The 22,565-nt window shown below is 40.0% G+C and overlaps 1 protein-coding gene across 1 annotated transcript in view; it reads right to left on the reverse strand.

The window, feature by feature from the left end:
- Nucleotides 1-22,565, reverse strand: part of LOC126281234 (uncharacterized) — a 105,784-nt gene that overhangs the window by 4,047 nt on the left and 79,172 nt on the right. Inside the window, exons 7-8 of the mRNA XM_049980005.1 lie at nucleotides 11,719-11,866; nucleotides 10,623-10,910 (exon numbers count right to left, since the gene is read on the reverse strand). Of these exons, the coding sequence (XP_049835962.1) occupies nucleotides 10,623-10,910; nucleotides 11,719-11,866 (436 nt within the window). The remainder of the gene's footprint in view (nucleotides 1-10,622; nucleotides 10,911-11,718; nucleotides 11,867-22,565) is intronic.

Below are 22,565 nucleotides of genomic sequence, written 5' to 3' on the forward strand. Positions count from 1 at the left end.
TTTTGCAGATGACGTGATTTTCTGTAGTGAACTACTAACTGAAACAAGCTGCATAAATATTCAGTCATATCTTGATAAGATTTCAACATGGCACAGAGATCGGCAACTTGCTGTAACAGTTTAGATATGTAAAATTTTGCACTTCACAAAACGAAGAAACATAGTATCCTACAACTATTATATCAATGAATCACTGTTGGAATCAGCCAGCTCATACAAATACCTGGGCTTAACACTTTATAGATATATGAAATGGAGTAAGCACATAGGTTCAGTCATGGGGAAGTGCGATTAGTCTACAAAGGAGATTTTTTACAAATCACTTGTGCGATCAGTTCTATAATATTGCTCAAGTCTGTGGGACCCATACCAGATAGGACTAACAGAGGATTTTTCAATGTACACAGAGAGAGGCGGCAAGATTGGCAAGAGATGTGTTTGATGCTTTGGAGAGTGTGACAGAGATACTGAAGGAACTGAACTGGAAGACTATTGAAGACAGATGTAAATTATGTTGAGTAAGTCCATTAACAATGTTTCAAGAACTGGCTCTAAATGATTACTCTAGGAATATACAACAACCTGCTACATATCGCTCATAGGAATTGTGAGGATGAGGTTCATATAAATTACTGCACGCACAGAGGCATTCAAAAAATCATTCTTCCTGCCTTCCATATGTGAATGGAACAGCAAGAAATGCTAAAAGCTGGTAAAATTGGACATACTCTCTGCCATGCACCTCAAGGTGGTTTGCAGAGTATAGCTGTAGATGTTGAAATTGCATTCTCCCCTTCCCCGGAAGTTGTGGGATCACCTTTAAGCTCTGTATCTTCGTGGTTCTAATGTCTCTCTCTCTCTCTCTCTCTCTCTCTCTCTCTCTCTCTCTCTCTCTGTGTGTGTGTGTGTGTGTGTGTGTGTGTGTGTGTGTAGGAAGAAAAAGACCATGAGCTCAAAGGGTAGTGAACACAGTTTTCTGTTATGTGTGTGTATGCACCAAGTGTCAAGTCTCCTACAGGTGAATGGTTGCCTTCCTTAACACAAACTAAAGTAGCGGTATCTTGTGTGTGGCACATTCTTTGCCCTGAAGAAACTTCTCTCTTTAATGTCATAATTTAAAGATGTTCCTAATTTTCACAATATAAGAGAGATTATATAATATTTTATTAGACACTCTACTGAGGTGTATACGCCAACCTAAAGAAAGAATCAAGCCTGGAACTATATCTGACTGCCATCTTTTGTAATTATTCTGTCAATGGAAAAGTTATGGAGCTCTACAACCATGAATAAAATATTGCCTTTTGTGAACTACTTGCATGTGTTTTATTTAATTCACCCAAATATAAATACAATGATGTATACTTTTGCAAGGAAATAGAAAATACTATAGACTCATCTTAAAGAATCATAATTACATAAATAACTGAAGTAGTTGAGGCAGCCAGACCAGATCACAATGTAACAGTTAGGTCAATACTTGCAACTTTAAGCAACTTTTTTACACACACACACAACTGTTTCAACAGCTGAATTTTTTTGTATACATCACTGGGCAAAACACATTGCATTTTTCTATGTGGGTACTGCACTACATACAATAATTTTTAAATTTTGCACCTCTTTTCATATACACACAATGGAAAGACAAAATGTCATTTGGCAGTAAATATAATAAGGATTAATGTAGACAGTGACAAATATGCATCTACATCCACACTGTAAACCACGGTGAAGTGCTTGGCAGAGGATGGTTCCCCTCTGCACCATTCACATAAGGAGTGCAGGATACATTACTTCCTGTGGGAGTAATATGTAGGGGGTTGTAGCATAGTCCTATATTCATCATTTAAAGCAAGTTCTTGAAACTTGGGCTTCTCAGGAGAGTTTGCATTTATTTTTAAGTGTCTAGCAATTTTGTTTCTTCATCATCTCTGTCACACTCTCCCAAGGGGTCAAACAAACCTGTGACCAGTCACTGCCCTTCTCTGTAGATACCGGTATTCAGTATTCCAGTCTGACTTGGTAGAAATCCCATACACGTGAGAAATATTCTAGGATGGATCACACAAATTATTCGCAAGCAATCTCCTTTGAGGACTGGTTCATTGGTAGAATATCAGGGAAATGCAAAGTCTGCCACTTATTTATCTATTACTGAGCTCATATGATCATTCACTTTCATGTTGTGTTCATTGAGTTCCAGGTCACTACAAAGAGTCACTTCCAGGTATCTTCTGTACGAGTTGACAGTTCCAATTGTTTTTTGTTTTGTGTAAAGCACAATTTCTGAACATTTAATACAAGTTGTCAATATCTGCAACACTTTAAAAGTATTATCACGATTCAACTGAATATTTGTGCTTATTTTTCGGACAGTTCTTCATTATAGATAACTGCAACATCAGCAAAAAGTCTAAGGTTACTATTAATATTACATGCAAAGTCATTAACAAACAGTGTGAATGGCAGGAATTCCAACACATTTCCCTGGCGTACAACTGAAGTTACTTCTACATCTGTTGATGACTTCCGTCCAAGATAACATGCCGTGTCCTCCCAACAAAGAAATCCTCAAGCCATTCACAAATTTCACTTGATGCCCCATACAATTGTACTTTTGATAGAAAGCAAAGGTCTGACTGAGACAATGCTTTTTGGAAATCGAGAAATATGACTTCTACCCAACTGACTTGATGTGTTGCATCCAGGATGCCTTGTATGAAATGTGAGCTGGGTTTCACATGACTGGCGTTACACAAATCCATGTTGATTGGCATGGAGAAGGACATTTTATTGAAGGTACCTCAGTATGTTTGAAGTCAGAAAATGTTCTGAGGTTCTAAAAAAATGCATGTTCAAGGATATTTGATAGTAGTTTTGTGACTCACTTGTGATGCCCTTCTTAAAGGCAGAAGACAAGTACGACATTTGCTTTCTTCCAACTAGATTAGATTAGTTTATCATTCCATAGATCCGTGCGGAGGAGATCCTTGTGGATGTGGAACATGTCTTTTTTTTTTTTTTTAAGCTGAAGTAACAATACTAATAGTATGAGTATATACAATACATCATTTGTTTCTATTAAAAAATTCGTCAATGGAAAAAACTAGTTGGCCACTATTAAGTCTTCCAGGCTTCTTTTAAACTGATCTTTATTTGTAACTAAATTTTTTATGTTTTCTGGAAATTTATTGAAGATGAGTGTTCCTGCATAGTGGACCCCTTTTTGAACTAAAGTAAGTGCTTTTAAGTCCTTGTGCAGATCATTATTGTTCCTGGTATTGTATGTATGTACTGAGTTGTTTGTTGGAAAAAGAGATATATATTTTTAGGACAAATTTCATTGAGGAGTAAAATATACTGAGAGGCAGTAGTTAGTATACCCAGTTCTTTGAAGAGGTTTCTACAGGATGTCTGTGAATTTACTCCACAAATAATTACATGCTTTTGGACTCTGAAAACTTTTGTTTGACTTGAAGAGTTACCCCAAAATATTATACCATATGACATTATGGAATGAAAGTAGGCAAAGTATGCAAGCTTTTTCATTTTTATGTTGCCTATGTCTGCTAACACTCGAACTGCAAATACAGATTTAAGGCGTTTCTGCAGTTCTGTGGTGTGCTCCTCCCAACTGAATTTACTATCAAGTTGTAATCCCAGGAACTTAAGACTGTCAACCTCTTCTATGTGATCTTCTTCATACTTCATGCATATGCTGGGTGAAAACCTCTTACAGGTTCTGAACTGCATATAGTGAGTCTTTTCAAAGTTTAATGTCAGTGAGTTGGCTTTAAACCATTTACTAACATCCATGAAAATATCATTAGCAGATCTTTCTAGAAATACACTCGACATACTATTTATTGCAATACTTGTGTCATCTGCAAACAAAACGAACTCTGCTTCTGGCAGTGTAACTGATGAGAGATCATTAATGTACACAAGAAAAAGCAATGGCCCTAAAATGGATCCTTGTGGGACACCACATGTAATTTCTTCCCATTCTGATGATGACTTAATTCACTAGTCCCTTGCACTGACACCCTTTGTTTCCTGTTAGTGAGGTATGACTTGAACCATTTTGCAGTGCTGCCCGTGACGCCATAGAATTCTAATTTATTTAAAAGGATATTGTGGTTTACACAATCAAATGCCCTTGACAAATCACAGAAAATACCTTCTGCTTGTAATTTGTTATTTAATGAATTAAGTACATTTTCATTGTAGGTGTAAATAGCCTAGCCCTATAAGGCACAAGTTTTTATTTGAGGGATCTATGGTAGATTATGATTAAAAACAGGGCTAACTCATCCATAAATTCAGTTTAGGATCTGAGAGAGATTCCATCCAATTTTACTGATTGTAGATGTTTCCACACCACTGACACTATTATCAGTCACTTATCTTTGCAGTGGTGTGAGAATTATATTGGGGCTGTACCACTGGATTTTCATTTGTACAGCAACTTTTAAAATTGGAGTTCAGAGTTTGTGTTTTTGATTTCTACCATCAATTTCCATCCCTGTCTCACCCATGAATGTTTGGATGCGCTAACAACCCTTACTTCTGGCCAGTTTTTCTAGGGTTTTGTGAGAGATCTTTCAACAATATTCTGTTACAGTTGTCACTGAAGTCTCCAACCTTCTTGACAGACAAACACATGTCACTCAGCATCTTCCTATCTACAGCACCATTCTTTGTTTGACATTTATTACACAGTAGATTGTTTATATAGAGGTTTCTTTTACAGTGACTATTCATGGAAGGACCCTCCCATCATGAATTGTTCTACCAACAGTAAGTATGTATCTATCAAGTGCACGGTCAACTGTTCTTCTAAACCTGAGCAACAGTTCCTCTACAGGGTATCCAGCAAAGGAACCCCTGATTTGAAAATTAAATATCTCAAAAACTAATACTGATAGATGACAACAAATGGTGGTACATTTATTGTGAAAGCTAGAGTTCTCTGTAATTGCAATCGCGCCACAGCTCAGAGTGCTCAGGTCTGCCACTGAAATGTGAAAGGAGATCAGCATGTTGAAATCAGGTATTCCACTGAAGGATGTGTTTTTCTGTACTAGAATACCACAGGTTAGAACACAGTCCTACGGCAATAAGACACAGTTTTCAAACACAATTTAATGTCCTAAAGGAACATAATCCAAAAACCGTTCACAAGCTCTTTGCCAAGTTCCAACCAACAGGTAGTATTGCTGATGATCTAGTGGAGAATGTTGGCCTCCAGGCAAACTGTGTTTACTCCTGAAAATGTTGCCACAGTTCCTGGAATTATTCAGCAAAATCCAAGGAAATCTAATCCAAAGAATTACAGCAGAGACTGGTTTGAAGCTTTCCAGCACACAGAAAATACTGAGACGGAGCATACATATGTTTCCATAAAAAAATCCAGTCATCAGGCCATACCTATACGAGCTGTGCAACAAGAGGGCTGACTTGGTCAACCAGATCCTCAAAATGAGATAATAAAGGATTTGATGTTGGCTGCATTTGGGTCACAAGTGAAGCACACTTCCATCTGAATGGAGTCATGAATGAACAAAAACTAGCGAAGTTTTTGGAAACAGCTACAAGTCGCACTTTGTATATTTATTGACTGGTTTCACTCTTCAAATGAACAAGAGCATCATCAGAATATACAGTTTAAAGTTAGCTGCCAGCGTTAAAGATCACTTTTAAAGTTGTCTGACATCTCTTAAGATTAAACTGGCTTTACTATAGTACTTAAACTTATGTTTAAAGAAAAGTAGTAAATAATGACATTGACAGCCAACTTTAAAAGCAATCTTTAATGCTGTCAGTCAACTTTAAACTGTATATATTAATGATGCTCTTGTTCATTTGAAGATCAAAACCGGCCAATAAAAAATATGAAGTATGACTAGTGGGTATTTTCAAAAAACTTTGTTTTAACAGTCACTCCCCCTGCAGGCAATGCCCACTCTTGGTAAAAACTGGCAATTTTGGGGTTCCTAAAATCCTCATTTGTGTGAACTGCAATCTCTGTATTCCTTCAAAGTTACTGTTTGGGCTGCAGTATGCAGCAGAGACATTATTGGTCCTTTTTCACTGCCAATCACTATCAAATGTTAGCTTGCAATTTTGGAACATTTGTCACCATACAGCTAGTGTTTGAGGATTGACCAGCCACTAAATGGCTCGTGTGAGATGGGGCCGGACAGCATTGCGCTGAACTGTTTCATTTTCATGATACTTCAGGAATGCAGTCACTGTTTTCGATTATTGCAAATTTACTGGTGCAGGGATGGATTAGCTTTCGTAATCGCCCATCTGACTCCTTGTGACTACTTTTTCTGGGGCACATTGAAACACACTGTCTACTGAAACTACCCCATCACACTGGATGAGCCTGAATTGGCAATCTGTGTGGCATCTGAATCCATTTCCATTGGGACACTATACGACGTGAAGGAAAATTTCACTGTCTGTTTACAACTATGTACTGCAAGCAGTGAACATTTCAAAGCGATTGTGATGTGACTGCAAAGACTGCTTGCAGAGTATGAGTTTAAATATGCAAGTTGATACCGTATGAGCTGCACAGCATATAGTTTCATCTGTTAGCAGATTCTGAACTATTTCAAAACTTTTGTGAAACTTCTGTATAAAATTCTACAGCTTTCATGATGAACATACTTTTTGTTGCACTCATCTATTGATCTTAGTTTTTGACATATTTAATTTTGAAATCAGGGACTCCTTTGCTGGACACCTTCTACAAATTCATCTCCAGAACTAAGGTCCTCTGCACATGGGGCAACTCAAAAGCAACTCTCTGCCAACATGAGTTAGTAACGGGTTGGCAGCAAATCACTTCCTATGTAGTTAAATAGGGTTTCGCAGACTGCCAAATGACTCACTTGTAATACGTTGCCGCTGATTCTGCACCTGCATTGCCAAGAGATCTGAGTTTTGTCGTGCACTTGAACACAGCTCTGTGTTGGATTAATTCGAAAACAAATGAGTGGTTATGATAAGCAGCTTCATACAGAGATCTGAAGAACATCCCATTTTATACAGCTATAAGGTACTGCAAGAGAGATTTGACAGAGGAAGAGGGGTATGAAGTGGGAAAAGAATTTCACATTACATTTGTTGTGAACTGTACACCTACTGTTTAAATAAAATTACAGGTATGTCAATAGAAACAACTACAAAAATTGTAAATCTACTGATAGTATTCTTCTGCGTGACTAGCAGCCTCTGTCATTCTGAAAAACTGCATTGTCACACGAAATGAACAGTGAAAAGCTACAAATCTCCGATGTGAAAAATGAAATGATCTCCTATATGTGTAAATAAAATGGTGTTCACATGCAAATGATTTAATGAGCACAATCCACCATCACCACATTTCCATGTCCATAAATCAAGATATTTTGATTTTTGAAATAAAAGGAACAACTTGTTATGATGGAAGAAATCGACTGCACCAATTGCTGTAACATTGTTTAATTATTCTATAAAAAGCTACAAATTTCAAATCTGTTTGCTGCTACATATGGTCTGCAGTTTGTATTTTTTTGGATGTACATATTACTCCAGAATTTTCTTCATTTTCTTATTTGTGTGTAATAATAACAGAGAGCATTTTCCTCTGAACTTGAATCTGTGCTCGACATGCCATGTGTAACCAAAAGATGCTCAGGGCAACAAACAATACTCCTTCTCCTTGACACCCACACACGGCAAGTGCAGTTTCTCATTTCTGAATTGCTGTGTGTGTGGAAATGCATTGCCAGCTAGTCAGCAACTATTTACCAAAGTAGATCACCTGCCCATGGCACTCCTTGACAGTCACCCCATGTTTGAATGGCATAAATGTTTCAAATTCCTTACTGCGATATGATACTACTGCCTCTATATCTGATTTGTTTAACACAAAAATGCTTCGGCGTGTTTTAGTTGCCCTATGTAGTTTGGTAATCATTATTACAACTGTCTGGTAGTCACTGATACCAGTTTCTATGTGAACATACTCAAAGAGGTCAGGTCTATTTTTTGCTTTTAGATCCAATACAGTCCATCATGAGTGAGTTTCTGAACAATCTGTGCTATGTGGTTCTCAGAGAATGGTTTTAGTAATGTCTCCCAGAACACCGTGTGACACTCACCACTTACACAGCTTTAATTTTCTCTGTCGAGTGGTGGTTGATTAAAGTCTCCTCCAATTACAAAAGTGCAATTGGGAAACTTACGTACAACTGAACTTAGGTTTCCTCTAAAATTTTTGGTTTTATCTGGAGTTGAGTCTGGTGGTCAACAGAAGAATCCAAGTATAAGTTTAAACCAACCTTGATACTGAGTCTTACCCAACAACCAATCTCACATGCAATTGCAATTTTTATGTCAATAGATTTGAATTTCTTGTCTATGTGAGAAATACACTACCTCCCTTTAACATTATTCCATCCTTTCGATACACGCTTAAATTTTCCCTGAAAACCTCACTGCTGTTAATTTCAGGTTTTCTGTATCTAGTATTTTATGGGCTCGAATGCTTTTTAGGACAGCTTCAAACTCTGGCATTTTAATGTGAATGCTTTGGAAGTTAATCACTAGGATTCTAATACTCTTGTCCACTGGGATCATTTCTTTGGATCTTATAATTCTGCATCCTGGGTCTCTTACAGTTATCATTATATGGACTGGACAGAGTATGTCATAATTAAAAACACCATACAACCTTGTTTGCACTGCAGATACAGAGTCACAGATACCTGAGTAGCAGTTCTGATGTGTGGAGCACACCTGATCCATTTAGGAGGACCCCAAACGCTGTGGTCAAGTTCACCATGCCAAAGCCTAGCTCGTCACAGAATGATCGAAACCTCTGATTCAGTTTTTCCATTTAACTCAAACCAGGGGGCCATGATCAGTTCTGGGGATGGTGCTACAAATTGTGAGCTCCATTAAAACTCTGTGAGGAAGGCTGGTCTTCTCGACCTTCTCTGCCAATTATTGGAACAATCCAAATACAACCTTAGAGCCCAGACAACAGGCATAATTTGTTGCAACGTGTACCCTATTCCCTCAATGGCTGCCAGAATAGCTTCTTCATCAAGTTGAATGAGGCCCCAGGCATAGACTCTCAGAGCACCTGGTGTTCATTATGGAGTAAAATTTTTTGCTGTAAGTTTGAGCTGCTGACATATAATAGATTCCTACCCTTTTGTGTTTGCTTCCTCTTGACACAAGGCACAACACGTGAAGTGACTCTCAATGCTGGCAGTTTTTGTTTCAGTCAAAGACAGCATCTCAAACTGGCTGGTTGGGGGAAAGGTACAAAATCCAATTTCTCTCTGGTCCTTGTCTCCCCTGTACAGGGCACCTAGCCATATCACAGACACATCACTCACAGTCAAATCGATGAGTAGGAATACAGCCTGTACTTCCTGTAGAAGGGGGGACACAATCCACAGGAGCAGATGGAACTTGCAGAACATTTGGTACCTCTGGTACACAACTCTCTCTCTCTCTCTCTCTCTCTCTCTCTCTCTCTCTCTCTCTCTCTATCTCTCTCTCTCTCGCTCTCTCAACACACCCATCTGTGGCAGCTTTCAAGCATTTGACAATAGTCAGGATGATTTCCAGCTGCTTATGAACATCAACTGACTTCTCCCGTGTTTGAGAACAGCTTTCATAGTGGGGTTTGCTTTGTGGCTGGTGCAGTGGTTAACAGAACAGTAAACAAATAACTTTAAAATAAGCTTTCTGATTATCTTTTAATTTCTGGTTCTGTTAATCTAAAAATATTACTAATCTCCTTAAGAAATGAAGCAACAAATATACATAATGAGATTTCTATAAATGCAACAGAGAAAGCTAGGATAAAAGTCACTAATTTCCTGAAACTTGTTTAAGGTTGTAGATGACGAAAATAGCAATAATTTATGATACATGCACACAATATACATTCACGTTGAAAGGGAAAGCTAAATGTAACATGATGTGCTCAAGTTGGAAAACATATTTAAATTTTACGCCAAGTTTTTGGACGTACGTTTTCGAGGTCATTTTATCTGACACTCCTAACTTACCTTGGACACAAAGGTAATATCGGCCATCTGTTTATATATGTTAATAAGTAATTAAACATGCAAACTGTGTGGATTTTGCACTTAGCTGATTTTGTATCCCCTTTTACACTAAGGTGCCAAAGATGAACACTGCAGTGTTAGTATATCTCACAAAAATGATGTAAAATGTATACCACGGCAATGCATATCTTCTGCATGAGATGGCTAACTATAAAATGGCATGTGGGGATAGGTGAGAAGAAAAGAAAATAAGTTTTTATGTCAATGAAGTACTTAATGTTTCCAAAGAGAAGAAAAAGTAAAACTTGGAGAAATGTATAAGAAAAACAACCAGATGAATAATTTATAGAAAAGTGGCTCAAAAAAATAGTTTATGCCTATGGTACTGTACAGCACAAGATAAAATACTGTGATTTCTTCTGCCTGATATTTACTAATATATTATTATAACGAAAAATAGAAATGAACTTTTGTGAAAAGAATTTAAATAGAACATCAGTAATTTCTGAAAGTATGAAGCTTTTAACCACCTACCTGCTGGGTACAGGAAACACAAATAATCTCAGATTTTGTTCCTTGGAGTGGAACAGTCTGACCCATCAATAAGTGCCCATTTAGCATATGTGTCCATCGACGTACAGGCTGTGGCACTAGAGTTGGCCACCTTTTGTCGACCTGCAGCAGGCTGTGGGTAGTGCCGATGTACAACTGATGGTGCAGCTGTGATGGCACCAAAAGTGAGACTTCCTCGCATGACCACTCCAGTGGCAGCTTGTGTTTGGTGCTCGCAAGGCAAATTCCTTTACTCTTACTAAGTCTGCACTATAAAAATACAGTAAAAAAAAGAGTGCTGCTTATCTGTGCGAGCAATAAAAACACAAAACATTCATCACACTTATGAACACATACATGTAAATATTACTTTTCTCCAGTAGGTTTCTACAGCCACACGTTAGCAATCCAAAATGAAAAGCAGCTAGTGTATTCACTGTAGCAAAGAACAAATAAGTACAGAAAAACACAAAATATTGTTTATTATAATTTGTTTTCTGCCTTCTATGTACTCCATAAATACCAATGTACTCCCAAATCAGAAAAATTACAATGGGTTCCTCAATTCTAATCCTCCACAAGAATGAAAGGAATGAATATTATGGATCAGCATCCAGTTGATGACAAGCTCATTAGAGATGTAGAACAAGTTTGGCCTGGAGAACAACTCAGTCATGCCCTTTCTAAGCATTCACCTTAGGCATTTTATGGAAGCTATAAACCACCACCCTCCTTAATAAGTGTCCACTGTGCTACCACAGTATCACATCAATCAATCAGCATAGATGAAGAGATATCATCAATCTTCATATTGGTAAACAATATCAAACTAGATGATAAAAATGCAGTCTTTTATTAAAAAGCCAGAAATGGTATTTTGCTGCAAATAATCACAATGAATCAGCAACATTACCATGTACTTACATGTGCAAAATTATCATGTACAAATACTTATATTTCAGTGAAAAAGGGAGAGGGTGATGGAGAGGGACAAGGCAGCAGGCGGAGGGCAATGGGCAGTGGGCAGTGGGCACTGTAGGAAAGAGACAGAGGGAGGGAGAGAGAAATTTGAACTTACCCTGATATCGTGCCAAGTGACACAACAGTTGTCGGCAACAACAACCTGGTTGATGTCATTTTTATCATACCACACACCACACCAACTACTTCCAGTTTCTTTCTGGCAGTTTATATTGCGAGCAGCTCTGCCTTCCAGCAGGGGTATCCTGAATGAAAGGAAATATTACATGTATGTAGAGGTCAAAATAAAATTCAGTCAATGTAAGTTGGGACAACGAATGTAGTCAAATAAAAGATCAAAATTAGGAATTCAGTAGCATGAACACACTGGCAGAGCTTTAGTATGTTTACAGCCTGCTAATGAAAGGATGAATAGTAGCTGCTCAGACAGACAAACAGGTTCAAAGAAAATTGTGCTCGTGTGTGAGTGAGTTACTGCAAGAACAAAACAGCTTTCTTCAGATACTATTATCTACATCTACATCAACATCTACATCCGTACTCCGCAAGCCACCTGACGGTGTGTGGCGGAGGGTACCCTGAGTACCTCTATCGGTTCTCCCTTCTATTCCAGTCTCGTACTGTTCGTGAAAAGAAGGATTGTCGGTATGCTTCTGTGTGGGCTCTAATCTCTCTGATTTTATCCTCATGGTCTCTTCGCAGGAGGATATAAGATGAACATTAACAAAAGCAAAACGAGGATAATGGAATGTAGTCAAATTAAATCGGGTGATGCTGAGGGAATTAGATTAGGAAATGAGACACTTAAAGTAGTAAAGGAGTTTTGCTATTTAGGAAGTAAAATAACTGATGATGGTCGAAGTAGAGAGGATATAAAATGTAGACTGGCAATGGCAAGGAAAGTGTTTCTGAAGAAGAGAAATTTGTTAACATCGAATATAGATTTATGTATCAGGAAGTCGTTTCTGAAAGTATTTGTTTGGAGTGTAGCCATGTATGGAAGTGAAACATGGACGATAACTAGTTTGGACAAGAAGAGAATAGAAGCTTTCGAAATGTGGTGTTACAGAAGAATACTGAAGATAAGGTGGATAGATCACGTAACTAATGAGGAGGTATTGAATAGGATTGGGGAGAAGAGAAGTTTGTGGCACAACTTGACTAGAAGAAGGGATCGGTTGGTAGGACATGTTTTGAGGCATCAAGGGATCACAAATTTAGCATTGGAGGGCAGCGTGGAGGGTAAAAATCGTAGAGGGAGACCGAGAGATGAGTACACTAAGCAGAATCAGAAGGATGTAGGTTGCAGTAGGTACTGGGAGATGAAGCAGCTTGCACAGGATAGAGTAGCATGGAGAGCTGCATCAAACCAGTCTCAGGACTGAAGACAACAACAACAACGGTCTCTTCGCGAGATATACGTAGGAGGGAGCAATATACTGCTTGACTCTTCGGTGAAGGTATGTTCTCGAAACTTTAACAAAAGCCCGTACCGAGCTACTGAGCGTCTCTCCTGCAGAGTCTTCCACTGGAGTTTATCTATCATCTCCGTAACACTTTCGCAATTACTAAATGATCCTGTAACGAAGCGCGCTGCTCTCCGTTGGATCTTCTCTATCTCTTCTATCAACCCTACCTGGTGCGGATCCCACACTGCTGAGCAGTATTCAAGCATTGGGCGAACAAGCGTACTGTAACCTACTTCCTTTGTTGTCGGATTGCATTTCCTTAGGATTCTTCCAATGAATCTCAGTCTGGCATCTGCTTTACCGACGATCAACTTCATATGATCATTCCATTTTAAATCACTCCTAATGCGTACTCCCAGATAATTTATGGAATTAACTGCTTCCAGTTGCTGACCTGTTATTTTGTAGCTAAATGATAAGGGACCTATCTTTATATGTATTCGCATCACATTACACTTCGCTACATTGAGATTCAATTGCCATTCCGTGCACCATGCGTCAATTCGCTGCAGATCCTCCTGCATTTCAGTACAATTTTCCATTGTTGCAACCTCTCGATACACCACAGCATCATCTGCAAAAAGCCTCAGTGAACTTCCGATGTCATCCACCAGGTCATTTATGTATATTGTGAATAGCAACGGTCCTATGACACTCCCCTGCGGCACACCTGAAATCACTCTTACTTCGGAAGACTTCTCTCCATTGAGAATGACGTGCTGCGTTCTGTTATCTAGGAACTCCTCAATCCAATCACACAATTGATCTGATAGTCCGTATGCTCTTACTTTGTTCATTAAACGACTGTGGGGAACTGTGTCAAACGCCTTGCGGAAGTCAAGAAACACGGCATCTACCTGTGAACCCGTGTCTAAGGCCCTCTGAGTCTCGTGGACGAATAGCGCGAGCTGGGTTTCACACGATCGTCTTTTTCGAAACCCATGCTGATTCCTACAGAGTAGATTTCTAGTCTCCAGAAAAGACATTATACTCGAACATAATACGTGTTCCAAAATTCTACAACTGATCGACGTTAGAGATATAGGTCTATAGTTCTGCACATCTGTTCGACATCCCTTCTTGAGAACGGGGATGACCTGTGCCCTTTTCCAATCCTTTGGAACGCTTCGCTCTTCTAGAGACCTACGGTACACCGCTGCAAGAAGGGGGGCAAGTTCCTTCGCGTACTCTGTGTAAAATCGAACTGGTATCCCATCAGGACCAGCGGCCTTTCCTCTTTTGAGCGATTTTAATTGTTTCTCTATCCCTCTGTTGTCTACTTCGATATCTACCATTTTGTCAACTGTGCGACAATCTAGAGAAGGAAGCACAGTGCAGTCTTCCTCTGTGAAACAGCTTTGGAAGAAGACATTTAGTAATTCGGCCTTTAGTCTGTCATCCTCTGTTTCAGTACCATTTTGGTCACAGAGTGTCTGGACATTTTGTTTTGATCCACCTACCGCTTTGACATAGGACCAAAATTTCTTAGGATTTTCTGCCAAGTCAGTACATAGAACTTTACTTTCGAATTCATTGAACGCCTCTCGCATAGCCCTCCTCACACTACATTTCGCTTCGCGTAATTTTTGTTTGTCTGCAAGGCTTTGGCTATGTTTATGTTTGCTGTGAAGTTCCCTTTGCTTCCGCAGCAGTTTTCTAACTCGGTTGTTGTACCACGGTGGCTCTTTTCCATCTCTTACGATCTTGCTTGGCACATACTCATCTAACGCATATTGTACCATGGTTTTGAACTTTGTCCACTGATCCTCAACACTATCTGCACTTGAGACAAAACTTTTGTGTTGAGCCGTCAGGTACTCTGTAATCTGCTTTTTGTCACTTTTGCTAAACAGAAAAATCTTCCTACCTTTTTTAATATTTCTATTTACGGCTGAAATCATCGACGCAGTAACCGCTTTATGGTCGCTGATTCCCTGTTCTGCATTAACTGATTCAAACAGTTCGGGTCTGTTTGTCACCAGAAGGTCTAATATATTATCGCCACGAGTCGGTTTTCTGTTTAACTGCTCAAGGTAGTTTTCAGATAAAGCACTTAAAAATATTTCACTGGATTCTTTGTCCCTGCCACCCGTTATGAACGTTTGAGTCTCCCAGTCTATATCCGGCAAATTAAAATCTCCACCCAGAACTATAACATGGTGGGGAAATCTACTCGAAATATTTTCCAAATTATTCTTCAGGTGTTGAGCCACAACAGCTGCTGAGCCCGGGGGCCTATAGAGACATCCAATTACCATGTCTGAGCCTGCTTTAACCGTGACCTTCACCCAAATCATTTCACAATTCGAATCTCCGTCAATTTCCTTCGATACTATTGCACTTCTTATCGCTATAAACACGCCTCCCCCTTCACTGTCCAGCCTATCTCTGCGGTATACATTCCAATCAGAGTTTAGGATTTCATTACTGTTTACGTCTGGTTTCAGCCAACTTTCTGTTCCTAGTACTATATGGGCGTTGTGACCGTTTATTAATGAGAGCAGTTCTGGGACCTTTCTATAGACGCTCCTGCAGTTTACTATTAGCACATTAATATTGTTATTCCTTGTTGCATTTTGCCTACTCCTGCCTTGCCGCGTCTCAGGAGGCGTCTTGTCGGGCCTAGGGAGGGAATTCTCTAACCTAAAAAAACCCCATGTGCACTCCACACGTACTCCGCTACCCTCGTAGCTGCTTCCGGCGTGTAGTGTACGCCTGACCTATTCAGGGGGACCCTACATTTCTCCACCCGATAGCGGAGGTCGAGAAATTTGCACCCCAGCTCTCCGCAGAATCGTCTGAGCCTCTGGTTTAAGCCTTCCACTCGGCTCCAAACCAGAGGACCGCGATCGGTTCTCGGAACGATACTACAAATAGTTAGCTCTGATTCCACCCCGCGAGCGAGGCTTTCCACCTTCACCAACTCCGCCAACCGCCTGTACGAACTGAGGATGACCTCTGAACCCAGACGGCAAGAGTCATTGGTGCCGATATGAGCAACAATTTGCAGTCAGGTGCACCCAGTGCTCTCTATCGCCGCCGGTAGGGCCTCCTCCACATCTCGGATGAGACCCCCCGGCAAGCAGACAGAGTGAACACTGGCCTTCTTCCCCGACCTTTCCGCTATTTCCCTAAGGGGCTCCATCACCCGCCTAACGTTGGAGCTCCCAATAACTAATAAACCCCTCCCCCCGTGTGCCTGCTCGGACCTTGCTGAAGGAGCAGCCACATGTCCACTCACAGGCAGAGCGGGCGATGCCACACGGCCAGCCTCCACATTGACCCTCCGCCTCGTGCGCCGCGAACGCCGCTGAACCCGCCACTCCCCTTGGGGAGAGGGTGGCCCAACCGCGCCCGGTACCCGCGAAGATGTCTCGACAGCAGGGACAGTGGGTGAAGCATCTAACACCTGGGGTGCACCATGCGACGCACCAGACTCCCCACTGCCACTACACTCCGAGGCAGCAGCCTGAAGACGGCTGACCGCGGCCATCAACACGCTCAGCTGTTCGCGAAGAGTGGCCAGCTCCTCCTGCGTCCGTACACAGCAGCCACACATCCTAGCCATCCTAAGAAATCAATTTACTATAGAGTGTTAATCAGCTTTTAACTAGACTGCTAATTCACTAAAGGCGGTTGATTGTTGACTAAACTGTGATTGCTAACCACTTCTTGTAGAAACAAGGAAAATAGCACTACCTGTCTCTGGACGGTATTGAAAACAAACACTAGCACTACTAGCACTATGGCTGACTAAAGGGACTCTCTGACTGTATTCAAAACAAACACGAGATCTATGGAACACTTAATAGCACTCTACTATTAAAGCTTCCTAAAAGCAAAAACACGCAGAAGAAGAAGTGACAAGTAAGAAAAATACAGATAATACTTAGATTAAGGTAGCTCGCTGCACAGAAGACGTGAAGCAGACGGCGGTTAGGGCATGCTGCTAAAATGCTTGAAGACATGTGAAGACGTGCACGCTCACGCTCTCTCTCTCTCTCTCTCTCTCTCCCTCACACACACACACACACACACACACACACACACACTATTTCATGTGAGTCTGTGCAATGCATAGGAAAGTATAGATTGCTACTCACCACATAGAGTAGGCATTGAGTTGTACACAGGCACAATGAAAAGAGTGCTAAACATTCAAGTTATAGAACAAAGAAGTTGTTCTTCAAAAATAGAAAACACACATACATTTACAAAAGCCCAACTCACAAACAAATGGCCATTGTCTCTGGCTGTGGCCCAGCTCAACATCCATCCTGTCCTTCCCATCGTTTGAAGTTGTTAATACATTACACTGAAGGCTACTTACACTCACTTGGTAGTCTTTCAGTTATCTTTCACCACCTTGTAATAATGTATTCAGAACACCATATTAGAACAAGCTGCATTTTCCTCAGAATATTGGTCTTATTTTATCTCAATATTTCAGTGCAAGTACAAGCATGTCCAAGAATATAAACTGGTATGTAGCAACTGTCCTATTAACCACAGACGCTGTCAAGGTGGGGTGGCTTGTGTGTCTCAATGATACAGATAGCCATACTGTAGGTGCAGACACCACGGAGGCATATCTGTGGAGAGCACAGACAAATATGTGGTTTCTGGAAAGAGGCAGCAATCTTTTCAGTAACTTCAGAGGCAACAGGATGGATGACTGAATGAACTGGTCTTGTAACATCAGCTAACATGGTCTTCCTGCACTGGTACTGCAAACGGCTGAAAGCATGGGAAAACTGCAGCTGTTATATTTTTCCCAAGGGCTTGCAGCTCTACTATGTGTTTAAATGATGATGGCATCTCCTTAGGTAGAATATTCCAGAGGTAAAATGTTCCCCCATTTGGATCTCAAGGCCTGATCTATTCAGGAGGATGTCGTCATCAGGAAAAACAAAACTGGCATTTCGCAGACTGTAGTGTGGAATATTACACCCCTTAAAAGGATAGCTACATTTTAAAAATTGAAAAGGGAAATGGGTAGATTATAGTTAGACACAATGAAGTCTGGTGGCAGGATGAAAAGGATTACTGATCAGATGTGTAAGAGTTATACGTAAAATAAGGAAAAAGGCAACCACTCACCTATGGTAGGCCATGCATGTAGCACAGAGACATGTAACATGGAACAGCAATCACACTGACTTTTGAACTCTTGCTCTTTTTCTTGGGAAAGTACACACATTCACACACACAACCACACCGACAGCCAAACGGATTCCCATGGCCATGGTGCTATACAGGGTTATAAACAAAAAATGAAACAGGGGTAATGCAGGAGTAGGTCTAATAATGAATAAGAAACTAGGAATGTGGGTAAGATACTATGAACAACATAGTGAACACATTATCATCACAAAGCGAGACACAAGGTCAATACCCACCACACTAGTACAATTTTATATGCCAGCTAGCTCAAAGATGATGAAGAGATTGAAAGAATATAATGTGATATGAAAGAAATTATTCAAATGGTTACCAGGTGTACCAGTATGAAATGAGCGTTAAGATACAAATGTGTCAATAGGGAGTATTTGTTGTGAACGAGCCTTAACTTTTTTGTGTTTGGTTGGTATGACATCTGTCAAAGATATTTAGTATACATCAAGTTACGGAACAAACAACGTCATATGTTTTCATCATGTTAACAATGTTGAATTTTGTACCAGAAAGTGATGATTTGCAGAAAGCATTAATTTTTTGTTTTCATTTTTAAAAAAGTGCTTCAGAGTCACATTGAATGCTTGTTGAGGCATATGGTGATCATGCTCTATCAGAAGCAACATGCAAAAGATGGTTTCAATGGTTCAGAAATAATGATTTTGATGTAAGAAATGAAGAACATGGAAGGCCACCAAAAAAGTTCGAAGACGCCGAATTGCAAGCAATATGGGATGAAGATGATGCTTTGAGTCAGAAGCAAATGGCAGCAATGCTAAATGTTGCACAACAAACAATTTCTGACTGTTTGAAAGCTATGGGAAAGATCCAAAAGTGTGGAAAATGGGTGCCACAAGCATTGAATGAAAGACAGATGGAAAACCGAAAAATCATTTGTAAATTTTGCTTCAAAGACGGGAGAAAATCAATTTTGCATCAAATTGTTACTGGCAATGAAAAATGGATTTATTTTAAGAATCCTAAATGGGAAAAATCATGAGTTAATCTGGGACAACCATTAACATCGACTGCAAAACCAGATTGATTCGGCAAGAAGACAATGCTCAATGTTTGGTGGGATCAGAAAGGTGTGTTGTATCATGAGCTTGTAAAACCCCGTGAAACTGTGAATAGTAATCACTACAGACAACAAATGATCAATTTGAACTATGCATTGATTGAAAAAAGACCAGAATGGGCCAGAAGACATGGCAAAGTAATTTTTTTACATGACAATGCACCTGCACACAAAGCAAAACTGGTTCAGGATACAACCAAAACACTTGGCTGGGAGCTGCTACCCCACCCGCCGTATTCACCAGACTTGGCCCCTTCTGACTACCATTTGTTTTCCATCTATGGGACACGCATTGGCTGAGGAACACTTCGATTCCTATGAACAAGTCAAAAATTGGCTGTCTGATTGATTTGCTTCAAAAGACGAACATTTCTATTGATGTGGTGTCCACAAATTGCCAGAAAGGTGGTCAAAATGTATAGAAAGCAATGGTCAGTACATGAAATAAAATGTTTTTACTTTTCAATTCAAAATTAGTGTTTCATTTTCACAAAAAAAAAAAACGCTCATTTCATACCAGTACACCTGGTAAGTGAGAGGAAAACTTAAATTGTGATGAGTGACTGGAATTCGGCAATACAAGAGGAAGAGAAGGACAAATAGCAGACGAATATGCACTGAGGAAAAAGAACAAAAGTGAAGCTGTTCTTGTTGTGTTCTTCAGTCCAGAGACTGGTTTGATGCAGCTCTCCATGCTACTTTATCCTTGAAAGCTTCTTCATCTCCCAGTACCCACTGCAACCTACATCCTTCTGAATCTGCTCGCTGCATTCATCTCTTCATCTCCCTTTACGATTTTTACCCTCCATGTTGCCCTCCAATACTAAATTGGTGATCCCTTGATGCCTCAGAATATGTCATACCAACTGATCCCTTCTTCTAGTCAAGTTGTGCCACAAACTCCTCTTCTCCCCAATTCTATTCTATACCTCCTCATTAGTTATGTGATCTACCAATCTAATCTTCAGCATTCTTCTGTAGCACCACATTTCGAAAACTTCTATTCTCTTCTTGTCCAAACTATTTATTGTCCACGTTTCACTTACTTACATGGCTACACTTCATACAAATAATTTCAGAAACATCTTCCTGACACTTGAATCTATATTCGATGTTAAAAAATTTATCTCCTTCAGAAACACTCTCCTTGCCATTGCCAGTCTACATTTTATATCCTCTCTACTTTGACCATCATCAGTTATTTTGCTCCCCAAATAGCAAAAATCTTCTACTGCATTAAGTGTCTCATTTCCTAATCTAATTCCCTCAGCATCACACAACTTAATTCCACCACATTTCATTATCCACGTTTTGCTTTTGTTGATGTTCACCTTATATCCTTCTTTCAAGACACTGTCTATTCCATTCAACTGCTCTTCCAAGTCCTTTGCTGACTCTGACAGAATTACAATGTCATCGGCGAACCTGGAAGTTTTTATTTCTTCTCCATGGATTTTAATTCCTACTCCAATTTTTTTCTTTTTTTCCCATTACTGCTTGCTCAATATACAGATTGAATAACATTGAGGATAGGCTACAACCCTGTCTCACTCCCTTCCCCACTGCTTCCCTTTCATGCCCCACAACTCTTGTAATTGCCATCTGGTTTCTGTACCAATTGTAAACAGCCTTTCGCTCCCTTCATTTTACCCCTGCCATTTTCAGAATTTGTAGGAGAGTATTCCAGTCAACATTGTCAGAAGCTTTCTCCAAGTCTACAACTGCTAGAAACGTGGGTTTGCCTTTCCTTAATCTATCTTCTAAGATGAGTGATAGGGTCAGTATTGCCTCATGTGTTCCAACATTTCTACATTTCCCCGAGGTCAGCTTCTACCAGTTTTCCCATTCGTTTGTAAATAATTCACGTTAGTATTTTGAAGCTGTGACTTATTAAACTGATTGTTTGGTAATTTTCACATCTGTCAACACCTGCTTTCTTTAGGATTGGAATTGTTATATTCTTCTTCAAGTCTGAGGGTATTTCGCCTGTCTCATATATCTTGCTCACCAGATGGTAGAGTGTTGTCATGGCTGGTTCTCCCAAGGCTGTCAGTAGTTCTGATGGAATTCTGTCTACTCCTGGGGCCTTGTTTCGACTTACGTCTTTCAGTGCTCTGTCAAACTCTTCACGTAGTATCATATCTCCCATTTCATCTTCATCTACATCCTCTTCTATTTCCATTATATTGTCCTCAAGTACATCGCCCTTCCACCTTCCTGTTTCCCTTCTTTCCTTAGAACTGGCTTTCCATCTGAGCTCTTGATATTCATACAAGTGCTTCTCTTTTCTCCAAAGGTCTCTTTAATTTTCTTGTAGGCAGTATCTATCTTACCCTTGGTGAGATATGAATGTGAAGCTACCTGGTAGAATTTTGCACAGAGCATAGTTTAATCACCACTAACACTTAGTTTAAGAATCATGAGAGAAGGTTGCATATGTGCATGAGACCTGGAGAAACTAGAAGGTTTCAGACTGACATAGATTCCAGAACCGGATTTTAAACTGCAAGACATTTCTAGGAGTAGACGAGGACTATAAAGATAATTTACTGGTTATGAACTGCTGATTAAAAATGAAGAACTTGCTCAGAATTTTTCATATTGAAAAAATGGAAGTTCAGAGAGAAGAAATAAAAAATCTGCTCTCTGCTGCAAGACCGAGACTACAGGAAACTCAACAAGGACCCTATCCCAACGATGACCGGAAAACTGTGGCACTACTGAAGGATTCTGATCTACCAGAGGCAGTGAAGAAACAGCTGTCAGCTGTATCCCAGAGCGCCAACAACACCGTGCCTGTACGGATTTCCGAAGATTCACAAAGATGGGGTACCTCTACGGTCAATTCTGGACATTATTAACTCACACAATTATGGACTGGCCAAATACCTAGTGATACGGTTAAAACCACTGGTGGGACACTCCATTCCTCACATGAAAAACTCTGCAGATTTTGTGAGAAGGACATCCGAATACAGAGAGATGACCTACTAGTGAGCTTTGACGTCATCTCCTTGTTCACGAAAGTCCCTCTACAAGACGTCTTGGCACTGCTTAATCAGCACTTCGAGCCTGAAACAATGAAGCTCTTTGAATATGCACTTATGACCACCTACTTCAAGTACAATGGACAGCATTATGAACCAGTGGATGGAATGGCCATGGAATCTCCCCTTGCTTCAGGGATCACAAATCTTTATATGAACACTCTGAGGAGGTGGC

Source organism: Schistocerca gregaria, chromosome 7, assembly GCF_023897955.1.
Source record: "Schistocerca gregaria isolate iqSchGreg1 chromosome 7, iqSchGreg1.2, whole genome shotgun sequence".
NCBI classification, from domain to species: Eukaryota; Metazoa; Arthropoda; class Insecta; order Orthoptera; family Acrididae; genus Schistocerca; species Schistocerca gregaria.